Here is a 12,051-nt window from a genome sequence, read left to right on the forward strand (position 1 = left end):
CTATTCACAAACAGCTTGTAACACTCCAAAGAGAAAGGAAAACTTGAAATCGCATCATATGACCCCTTTAATTAAAACGTAAATTACATGAAACATTTATTAATTAAATTATTTAATTAAATTATTAAGTTTAATGCAAGATGTAAATAGGGTTGGGTACCGAAACCCAGTACCAATATGGCACCGGTACCTATATAACCGGTATGTACTAGAACCAAATCAGAACGCAGATTTCGGTGCCATGCCTGAGTGATCGATTGAAATATTTGTCCTCAGGTTCTCCGAAACGGACGTAAGAAGCATCATCACCGTGGATTTTCTGTGCGAGGGCGCCCTCTGGCATCCAGTATGAATGAAACAGACATCATGTGTTTATAGTGCTCATGGCCAATCCATCATTTTTTGGGGAATTATTATTTTTTTTTAATAAGTATCGGTTCAGGCACCGGAACCATTTTAAAAGTATCGATTTGGCCCCGGTATCGAAAAAAACCCAAACGACACCCAACCCTAGATGTAAACTATATTATCGCCCAGCTCTAAAAGCACTATACCAATTAACTTGACTTGACTTAAATAAAATAATCAATAAAATAAAATAAACAAAAATTGTTATAAATATACTTCATTAAATACATCTCCATCTAATAAAAATAAACCATTTTATCTAATATTATTTTGTGTATGATGCATTTTTATGCTTCTTAGATTAACAAATCATTCATTTAGACACAGGCCTCTCGTAAATGTAGTGGTACGTGTGCATAATGACAGCATAGGTAGCTATCAGTGTAGGCAGCTCACTAGGTATTGGAATGGAGCCATTAACATAAAACAAACATATATTTGCATCATAACACCTATTCAATATTCTGCAACTTGAACAACAGTTTGAGTGACACTAGTACGTCATTTACATATCTAAGGTACAACAGTAAAACAACCTGTTTTCAAAATGTCAAAGAGAGGGTGTAAAATGGTTGTGCAACATCAATATGATGGTTTTATGGTGCAAGAAACCTCTCTGACTAACAATAAATGCAAATAAAAGCTAAAGTGTAGCATTAAAAAAAGTGACCCCAGCAGAATATATGCATTGTAAGCAGACTTAAAGCCGATTCAGTACAGCATGTGAGACCACTGACTGAAAACGAGTGTCATGTGCTCATCTGCTTTATGAAAACAGCAGTTCAGTCTAAACTCTTAAACGAGCTGATCCAGTGTCTGACTCATGTCATGGGCGGAAACAAACAGCATTTGTGAAGCGAAAGCTCGACAGTCTGAGAGAAATTCATCAGTGGAGAAACCACAGGTTCCTCAAACGCATGAATGTGCACTTTCATCTGTCCGTTTGGTTTTGTTGACGGTACCTGCTGCAGTGGCTCATCTATGATACTGGATCCTGTCAGACGCCGATCGATCTTTATGGGTTTGGACTCTGATTTCATCTCCTCCAAAACCTGACGAACAATCACAAAGAATTTAAATTCTGAAGTTGAACACAAGCACAATCCAAAGTCATCATGAAATAAAAATCAGCAATTTAATTCCTTAAAGGGGTGGTTGACTGTTTTTTTTTCTAGGCATATTTTAATATAAAAAATATATATATCTGTTGCGCAGCAAAAATTTGGTCCAAAATTTCCCCCCAAAAAATTGTAAGCGAAATTTTTGTTTGATTACATTTTGAAAGATTAATTAAATTGTTAATGGTTTATGCCTTTATTTGATTACCACCATTTTTGATAATAACTTTGTATTAAATCAGAACAAAATTCAGAACAACTAAAACAGATAACACAGAATTTCTACAAATATATATATATATATTTTAAATAATTTAATGACAAAATATGATTCAAATGTTTTAAGAAAAAATGCTGAATGTCATATTTTTTTAGTATTAGTATTTTTTATTCCAAAATTTTTTTTAAATGTTAATACATTATTATTAATTATTAAATTATTTTAACTTATTCAAATATTTAACTTAATCATTCAATTCAATTCAAATGTTTAAAAAAAAAAATCAATGTCATACTTTATTGATTAAATGCATTACAAATGCTTGTGTATGTTGTGGTAAATATAATAAATAAAAATAAATAAAAGAGAAGACAGACATGCAAGAGTTTGCACACCTTCAGTATGGCCGTCTGTGTTGATGGCAGGTAGGAGTGTTCACACCTTTCCAGGTGTTTCTCTGAGTTTATCTTTCCAAATAAAAGAAGCACTACAAAACCCCTAGAAAGGGAGGAGAGAGACTGCATCATCATACTGGAACATCAACAGGTCTTACAGAGCTTAAAGTGCACTGATGCTGCCTGAAATGAGACGTACTTGTGATCCACTTACCCGCCAATGAAACAGAGGATGTAGAAGGCCAGATAAAAGATGGCAAAGGGTCCAAATGTGATGAGGAAGAGGACGACTCCCAGACCCCACCATCCCCAGATGGACAGACTGGCCTGAAACACACAAGCACAGAGAGAGAGGGAGAGAGTTAATGACATTATTTCTTATCTTTGGATGACTGTGAGTGCTCATGTTAAAGAGCGTTAACTGATCGGAATAAAAGCAGCGTGAATGTAGTGTAATTGAACATACCAACCCTCTACATTGCGAGTAAATCACTCGCATATGCGACTAAATCTTACTCTGGGCGACTAAATAATGTCTAACATTAGCCATTGGCTAATACATTCTTAGATTTTACACGCCAGTATGTGTGTGAGAGGCATTCAACACAGATTTTCACTCGATAAACACGCTGACTGAGCGCTTGAGAGTTTCGCTCTCCGTCAAGCGATCTGTACTATTTGGATGCGCTCAATGGATCATGTCATGTACTCAATGGATGCGCAGTATGTAGCACGCAGCGCACCTGTATTTGACGTACCGTAAACTAGTGTGAAGGCGCACGACTCACCGTCGCTTTACTGATAGCGCTGTGTTTCTCACACATGCAAAGAGAGAGAGCGAGAGTCTTGCATACCACGCTGAATCGACGCGCTACATGTAAACCATATTCTTTGTTGTATTTTCCTGTCAAAATAACAGTTCATTTAGAATTATTCAGCTTTTAAGAACAAGCAGCAGATATGCCGGTTTCTCGGCAGTGGGCGGAGCTAATGCGCAAACAACTCTCATGGGTTGGCGCTCATCTATTACCGTCCCTGTTTTGATTTCAGCAAATCAGTTCGAGCGAACGCTGACAACGTGATTAATATTCATGAACCCAGCAGATAATAATAGTAGTAGTAGTAGTAGTAGTAGTAGTAGTAGTAGTAGTAGTAGTATCTTTTAAAAATAATTACTATTACCTATGACCAACAATATCTTAAACACCACCACCAGTCCTAAGTTCAGTTAAAATGACAAATATGCATTCATTCATGGTTACCAAGTTTTAGTTCTAATCACTAGTTCTATCATTAAATAGTGCTTAATTATCATAATATCATAATATAATGCTTGATTGGCTGAAGTTAAGAGTGCACATTCAGTTATTTAAGAAGCTGTTCCATTTTACAAAGATAAGCTGATTGGGTGGAATCATGTGTGTGTGTGTACTTAACCATATTTTGGAGACAAATTTGTACCCAAAAGTGAGCAAAACCTGACAAAATCGGCAAAAACCTCAATTTGTGGATGTCCTCATTTGTAAAACTGTAAAACAAAGTTTTTTTTAAACTTTTGAAATTGTAAAAATGCAGAAAGTTTTCTGTGAGAGGTAGGGTTAGTGGTGGGTTTAGGTTAAAAAGTGTATAACTATCTGTATATAAAAACAATAGAAGTCCATGTAATGTCCCCATTTAGATAGCTAAATAAACGCGCGCGCGCGTGTGTGTGTGTGTGTGTAAAATAGTATATCAGTCTGGCGAGTAAACAAAAAAATTTACTAGCCAATGGCGATTATATTGCCAAGGTGTGCGTAGAGGGTTGAGTTAATATTTTGTGAAGTAAAAAGCTGTGTGTTTGTATGAAACAATAAGGCGTTTTAACTTTAAACATTCGCTTCTGGGCAAAATACGGGTCCCTAATCCATAATAATGCTTTCTATAATGCAAAAAGTCCATCCCCTGTTGTCCGCTCATATCAAAATCCACTGACATTTTGTTTATAAGCATTTTGGTCTGTGTTCACTTGTAGATAGATGGTGCTTGATTTGTGCATATTTCTCTCCTGATTCAGACGAGATGACTTGTTAAAAAGCAATATTATGGACTCATATTTTAGCTGGAATAAACTGGAGTTATAAACTTTGTTTCATAAAAACACAACTTTTCTTTTTACAAGACACTACTTGAACAACTGTAATTTTAATTAATGGAGTGGGTTACTTGTCATGTTTTTATCAGTTGTTTGGCACCCATTCACTGCAGATGATCCATTGGTGAGTAAGCAATGTAATGCTACATTTCTCCAAATCTGTGCTGATGAAGAAACACCCTCAGGCCATCCAAGATGTAGGTGAGTTTAAGTGTATTATCAGCAAGTTTTCATTTTTGGGTGAACTATTCCTTTAAAGGGGTCATATGATGCGATTTCAATTTTTCGTTTCTCTTTGGAGTGTTACAAGCTCTTGGTGCATAAAGAAGATCTGTAAAGTTGCAAAGACTAAAGTCTCAAATCCAAAGAGATATTCTTTATAAAAGTTAAGAGTCAGCCACACCTACCTGAAACGGCTCGTTCTAACACGCCCCCACATATCTACCTCACTATGTGGGAAGATTTGCATAACGCCACCCAAATGTTCACACAAAAGAAAGGCGGCGTAACTTTTATTCTGTCTGTTGCCGCCGCTGCATGTTGTGGAGACACTGTGTGTTTCGTTGTGAAAGCGAAACTACTTTGTTTGGCCTTCCAAAAGAGGACACGACTAGAAATCAGTGGTAAAGTTGTATTTACAACACTGTTCCAGAACACTTCAACCCAAATATTCAGATGTGTGCAGCACATTTTATGGAGGACTGTTTACTGATCCTGGGAGAGTAACGTTAAACTAAAATGCCGGCAGTTCTGACTCACGTAAGTACGTTTTCATATTTAAAGGATTTGCCACGGATTCAAACGAGAGTAGTATATCAGTCTGGCGAGTAAACAAAAAAATGTACTAGCCAATGGCGATTATATTGCCAAGGTGTGCGTAGAGGGTTGCATACAGAAGTAAACCATGACATGATTGCAGCAACTGAACAATTGAAACTGCACATCATCAGGGTCGAAAATGTTCAAAATAGTGTGTGAATTTAAGAAATTTACAGCCATGAAAATATATTTTGCACTATTTCATTAAAATAATGTTTTATCTCTAAGACAAAGGCATTGCTTTGCTGTTAGCATCATCATTTCAGCAGCATCAACCACTGCTTTAATGATCACACAGGTAAAAGTCCTTGAGATTTCCTCTCTTTGATTTGATTCTCACTCATGTCTGATATAATCAGTTAGGGTCAGACTATCGTTCTTGCATTGCAATTAAAGTAGTGAAATTACAGGCCATTTCACCAAGCTGCATTTTGCCCCAGATCATCATCATCATAACAGAGACCCAGAAGAACTGAAAGCACAATGCAGGAGCTTTCAGCCGACAGGTAAAGGATTCCAAAAGAACTGAAGGGAGGAAATAAACTAGAGACGAGACAGATGAGAGAAGCGAGTGTGACTGTGAATGCATCCAGTGGCCAGGTTTCCTGTTTTTGCCAGGACAGGAAACTCAGTGACCCAATCTGTGTCCTTCCCTTCCTTCTCCTGAGCCGATCACACACACACACACGGATCTGAAGGGTCGGACCTGGAGTGTGTCCTCCTCTGCTGAAGTGTGTTAAATAAACATTAGCCAAAAATATGATCAAACGTTCATCTGAGAAATAAAGAGAGGAACATAACTGAGAAAGTGCTAAATGAAGCCAACTAACATGATTCATATTATTATTATTACTACTATTATTTTGTTTCTGTACCCAATATTTAAAAAAAATTTACAAATGCTGTGAAAATACAGGTATCGGTATCGGCGAGTACCAAAAATGAAAGTATCGGTATTGGACTCGTTCTGAAAAAAGTGGTATCGGTGCATCCCTATCAAAAACCAAAGGTAAAGTTAGCCACTACATCAATCCAACTAAATTTAGGGAAGGAAAAAGATGTTTTGAAGCAAACAGTCTCCTTTAGTCATAAAAAAGTCTATTTATGCACTAGTTAGTTAATAAACGTAATATTATATTAGCAGTGTGTACATCGTGTTTATTAGATAAAGAGACTTGCTCAAATGCACATACAATCTAACTGATTGAAAAATGTCCTTGTCTGTGGGAAGATTTCCGTGTGCTCTGAAAAACATGTTTCGGCCCTTATCACCACCAAACTAACCTCTAAAGAAGATAAAAGCAGATTACGGCCCACAGGGGACTAGAAAACTAAAGCTGCTCTCTTTGTCGTCAAACACACAATAATCCAACAGCTGTTTACCTTTACCATGTTTTCACATCAGAACACATCACATAAGGTGACAATCTCCATCCAGTAAGAAGACAGACGAGCTGTGCGCTTTCGAGGACAGACACGAGGGGACGTTAATACAATCTAATAGATAAACCAATGAATCATCCATTTGTCAATGGAAAGGTGTAAAGCTGTAGAGTTAATAGGTCTCTTAACAGCGATGATCTCATTCTGTCCTGCTGCGTCCTCACAGGACGGGTCAGCGAAGACTTTAGCCAGGTTAAGATTATTATCTACCGACTGCCATTCAATCACCTGCTGCAAACAAGCTCCTCCTTCTTAGACTGCAAAATTCATTAACATAACGCAGTGCGAGCTACTGCTGTCGGCCTGAATATCTTCAGCTGAGACGAGGCCTTTATACACAGCCTGACCTGATAAAGTTAGACGGTGAATTTGCGCTGAGAAGAGCTATTTAAATGATCATTGTAAGTGCCAAACAGTCCCCGAAGGTTTCAAGCGTGATCTTGCACAAAACTCATCAGGCTCGCCATTAATTCAGGCTGGTCACCGAGGTCTATTTTAAGAGTGGTGTAAATACCCAAGGCTCGAGTGCCGCTGTCCTGAGATCAAACGCTGTGTATATAATCCAGATATAAGCTTTAGCACTTACAGAGAAAAGAGTACAAGCTCTCTATAGACCACATTATAGCTGCATTATACTTACTGACACTTTTTCTTAAAAGTGAAATAAAATAATGCTCTTAAAAATGTAACACTTTTTAGTCTCTAAGAAAACAAGTTGTGTTTGCTCATGGAGTATTATTACTCTTCTTTTTTTAGCATTTCACTTTTTGCCTGACAGAAACAAAAAAAAAAGTCTTATATCTAAATATATCTAACTATAACAAAACAAACCCTCAAAAAACATTTTTGTTACTTAAAATAAATGAACATTTAACTGAAATAAAATAAAATAAAATAAAATATACAATTTCTAATTTTGAGACCATTTCTCATTTTCTTAGTTTAAAGGGTTAGTTCACCCAAAAATGAAAATTCTGTCATTAATTACTCACGCTCATGTCGTTCCAAACCCATAAGACCTCCGTTCATCTTCGGAACACAAATGAAGATATTTTTGATGAAATCGGCGAGCTCTCTGACCCTCCATAGACAGCAAGGGTCCTACCACTATCAATAATACTGAAACTTAAAAAAAATATAATATAAAATAATCATAAAACAATAATTTTATAATATTACTGATATTAAAATAACACTGGTGCTCTTCCACCTTGTTCTACAAAAGTTAATTTATTATTAAATATGATGAAATAAATAAATTTATATTGGTGAAAAATTTAAACATCTATATCTTGAAGGCTTTGTAAATATATAAAAAAAACTCTTCCTTCATTTCAGAGGTTACATGGTGTAACTGTGAAATAACAGCCTGTCAGTATTAGATAATAATACAAGCTAATTAACACCCCATAACCAGGAGCTTCCCAAAGCTTTGATAATGAGCGGATGATGAGATTTAGAGCATATATCTGGCAAATCTGATGGGTATAAACAAGGCACATGCAGAGAGCACATCGAGCACGCTGGAACAGATTCAGTGCACAGGTGAACTGAGCTACTCGTGTGGTGATACAAGCCTGACTCTTGGTCAAAGTGCTGCCCATTTACAGTTTTGCATTCCTCTGTTGACGCACAACCCAGCAGTGTACCCTGCAAGCATGCATACTTCTTAATATTTACTCGTGGAGCGCTGAGGAAACAACTGAAACAAACATGATAAGACCCTGTTGTGCATGACATTGCTATAGATCTACTGTATATGTTCTTATTTACAGCAAAAAAAATCAAATATAACGTCACATGAATCACAGCAGGCTGGCCTGAAATGCTTTGGTTCAGTGAAACATTTGCAGTAATGCATTAACTTCGAGGTGCACTCAAGACCTGATACGCCTGCAGTGACACGTGTGGATGCTTTTACAGCGGGTCATGTGACTAAAGAGGATTCGCCTCATCCACCTGTCATCAGGTGATGAAATACAGACACAGATTTCAATGCACTGAAACTTTTGACAAATGCATGATTTTCAGTGATGAAATATGGCATTCAACCAACTTGGCAGACTTGTCTTCATAACAAAACAAGTGGTTAACCTGTAGATTATTTTATCTTTAGATCATTAACCTGAAATAACCCCAACACAGAACAAGTATAACAGACTCTAATCAGGCCTGTCATCATAACTATACTACAACATTTGCACGAGTTTCAACAATGCCTTACAGCTAAAACAAAAGGTAACACCCATTAACAAAATCATCAGGTTCCCACACTTCTCACTAATTGATTTCTATGACTTTTCCTGTTCATGATTACTGGATCAGATGCTGAAATACTAGGATACGGTATCCACACATATGCTATGTGACAACTGGAAAAAAAAAAACTTATGATCTGAACAACAGCATTTGCATGGTCTTAAAGGAGTAGTTCACCAAAAATGAAAATGTCCACACCCTCAGGCCATCCAAGATGTAGATGAGTTTATTTCTTTAGATTTGGAGAAATGTATCATTAAATCATATGCTCGCCAATAGATCCTCTGCAGTGAATGGGTGCCATCAGTCCAAAACAGCTCTAAACAAATATGTTGGTGGATTTTGATGTGAGAGACAACAGGGGATGGACTTTATCACTGGAGGAAGCATTATTATGGACTCATATTTTAGCCAGAAGCAATGGTTTGAAATTAAAAACGTCTTGCTTATGGATTTGTTTCTTACAAACAAGCAGCTTTTGGCTTCTCAAGACATTAACTGATGGACTGGAGTGGTGTGGATTACTTGTGGATTATTGTGATGGTTTTATCAGCTGTTTGGACTCTCATTCTGACGGCACCCATTCACTGCAGAGCATCCACTGGTGAACAAGTAATGCAATGCTATATTTCTCCAAATCTGAAGAAGAAACAAACTCATCTACGTCTCAGATGGCCTGAGGGTGAGGACATTTTCAGCAAATTTTCATTTTTTGGGTGAACTATTCCTTTAAATGTCACTTACAGCCAAAACAGAAGTTTACTGTAAAACTATAATTAGAGGCTGGAAATGGCTGAAATTAAGTGTCATGCAACCAGACTGTTATCTTGCCATCATAACCAACTACATCACAAGGTTTGCATAGGTTTAAACATTGCGTAGAGCCCAAGCAAGTTTGTCACTGTAAAATTACATGATCAGAAACTGAAATAACATTCACACAAGACTAGTCTCATAAAGCCAGGCTTATCTTGACCAACATCTTCATCTAACTGGAATGGAAAGAATTCTGGCTTCTTCGACAAAAAAAAAATAATTCTTCTGCCCAACAAAGTTGTTGGAAGTTTCTTACATTCTTTACATTTTGTCAAAAATTGTTTTTCATTTAGTATATAGTTTATTTCAGTAAACAATAAACAAAGTGACGGGTTAAAATAACATAAGAGAAGTGCAACACAAACAAATCCATGCTTCTCATCATACAAACACATTCATGATCTCAACTACAAAATATACAGCTAAAACAGGCGTTTTTACTTTTGTAAACGTTTAAGTTTTTAATATAAACATATGATCAGATACTGAAACAACGTAGTGACAGACACACAAAACAAGTGTCTGTTATCATGCATGTCAATATAAACAACTTCGTGCCCTGGATTACAACACTTTAATTGTCCCATACACACAAAACTGACATTTTCCTTCAACATACGTTACATGTTAGTGTAAATACACGATCAGAGGCTCGAATGACACAAACACACATGACAGTAACAAGAGTTTCACACACATGCCACGACGCATCTGTCATTTTCCACCAATTCTCAATATAAACAAGCTGAAGCACGCAGAAAACACACAAAAGCCCCTCATCTCCACCCACGGCCGCTATACACACAGCTGTCACACACACATTACTCATGTAAGCACACATATATGATGTAAATACACACAGACAGCTGGTGTTAGCGGAGCTAGCTGCAGACTTACTGTCAGCGCTCAGAAACATCTAATCTCATCGCATTAATACGTGTAATCCTGCACACAACTCGTGTGTGCGTTAAAGTGTGTAACCGTGTGTGTACTTCAACGTGCGTGCGTGCGTGTGTGTGTGTGTGTTTTTATTTACCTGTTCAGGTAACCCGCGGCTAAGCTAACAGCAGCGGGAAATACAGCGAAAGCAGCACACTGCCCAAGCAGTTAAGAGAAAATCGTGACTTACCTCTGCAAACATTATTTAAAATGGAAAACCGGAGGTCGTTCAGTTTATCCCCGCCACATTTTTAACGTTTTCCTTTCTTCTCACGTTCATAACCTGAAGCGCTTCAGGACCGCGAGCGACCTGCCTGCAGCCGCCATGAGCGCGAGCTCGACAAGCCAACGAGTCTCAACGTAAAAACTAGAGCGCACACTCCGGCGCGCTTCTGAGGGAAGATCACGTGATGGGAAACGCAGGCTCCGATTGGTTCGCGGGATTCTATCACCCCACGAAGCTAGCGATTTCGGCGATTATTATGACTATTTATTGATAGTACACATTGTGAAATTAGCCTAAATTAAACTTCATTATCAAATAATGTGAGAATGTATGAGTACACATTTTTTTAAATACAGTGCTTCATATAGACTTATATTTATAATATTAGCCGCCGAGCCCTATGGTATTCTATTCCCTAGCACGCTGTTGCTGTAGAGTGGGCATACTAGTCAAAAAGTTTACCTGTAGCGTAACCCGTAATTGGTCAGCGCGTGACTACAAACCTTTATCTTTAGTGATCTTTGGTAAATTTAAATAGCACAGACCCTGTTTAGAATCGACGATCTATACATAGTAACGTGCCTCGGCTTGTGGAAAAAATATTTCTCAATCAAATTAGTTCACAAACCGTGCGTCATTTGAACGCATTATGCGGATTCAGCGCTGATCCAGCAGTTTTGACCTATACTCTCAGTCAGTACACTACTCTCAACATGTGACACAATGGAACACTGAACGTGCTCTGGCGCACAGCTGGAATAAATGCATTTCTTTTCTTTTTCTTTCCTTTTTTTTCTCATAAGGTCAAAAGTATTCCACAACATGTCGCCAGTTTTAAACACAGTGTAATCACTGCAATAACATGTAAAAGCTTAATTTTTAATTCTAATGCATCATGAAATTGCATTTACCTGTTTCCAGGTGCGCAAAGCCTCGGTCGGGTCACACTGCATATTTCCAGTCCATTTCAAAATCCAGGTGAGCTTATTCATCATAAGACTTGATTTGATCAGTCCAAGGCAGAAATAAGTAGCATGTACTGTATTTCCTCCATGACAGGATAAAGACCGGGTGACGTCAGGCCAAATGTTCCGCATGACGTCACACTGAATGATCCCAAACAAACTTTGGACCTTATATAGGTTTATGACCATAAGTGTGTACAGAAAAACAGGCCAGGAAGATTAAAATACCATAACTGCAGGGTAATGCACATTTCATTGATATTTTTTTTTAATGAAAGTGATACTGATAAAAGGCTGTTGTTCTGTGGGTAT

At 37.5% G+C, this 12,051-nt stretch overlaps 1 protein-coding gene across 1 annotated transcript in view; it reads right to left on the minus strand.

Moving 5' to 3' along the window:
• LOC107755940 (sorting nexin-13-like) overlaps positions 1-10,893 on the minus strand; it is a 25,649-nt gene extending 14,756 nt beyond the window's left edge. Inside the window, exons 1-4 of the mRNA XM_016572903.1 lie at positions 10,739-10,893; positions 2,356-2,468; positions 2,142-2,244; positions 1,371-1,460 (exon numbers count right to left, since the gene is read on the minus strand). Coding sequence (XP_016428389.1) covers positions 1,371-1,460; positions 2,142-2,244; positions 2,356-2,468; positions 10,739-10,750 — 318 coding nt within the window. The 5' untranslated portion in view covers positions 10,751-10,893. The remainder of the gene's footprint in view (positions 1-1,370; positions 1,461-2,141; positions 2,245-2,355; positions 2,469-10,738) is intronic.
• Between the last annotated feature and the right edge of the window lie 1,158 nt (positions 10,894-12,051).

This window comes from Sinocyclocheilus rhinocerous, unplaced genomic scaffold (assembly GCF_001515625.1).
Source record: "Sinocyclocheilus rhinocerous isolate Xijiao unplaced genomic scaffold, SAMN03320098_v1.1 scaffold1463, whole genome shotgun sequence".
NCBI classification, from domain to species: domain Eukaryota; kingdom Metazoa; phylum Chordata; class Actinopteri; order Cypriniformes; family Cyprinidae; genus Sinocyclocheilus; species Sinocyclocheilus rhinocerous.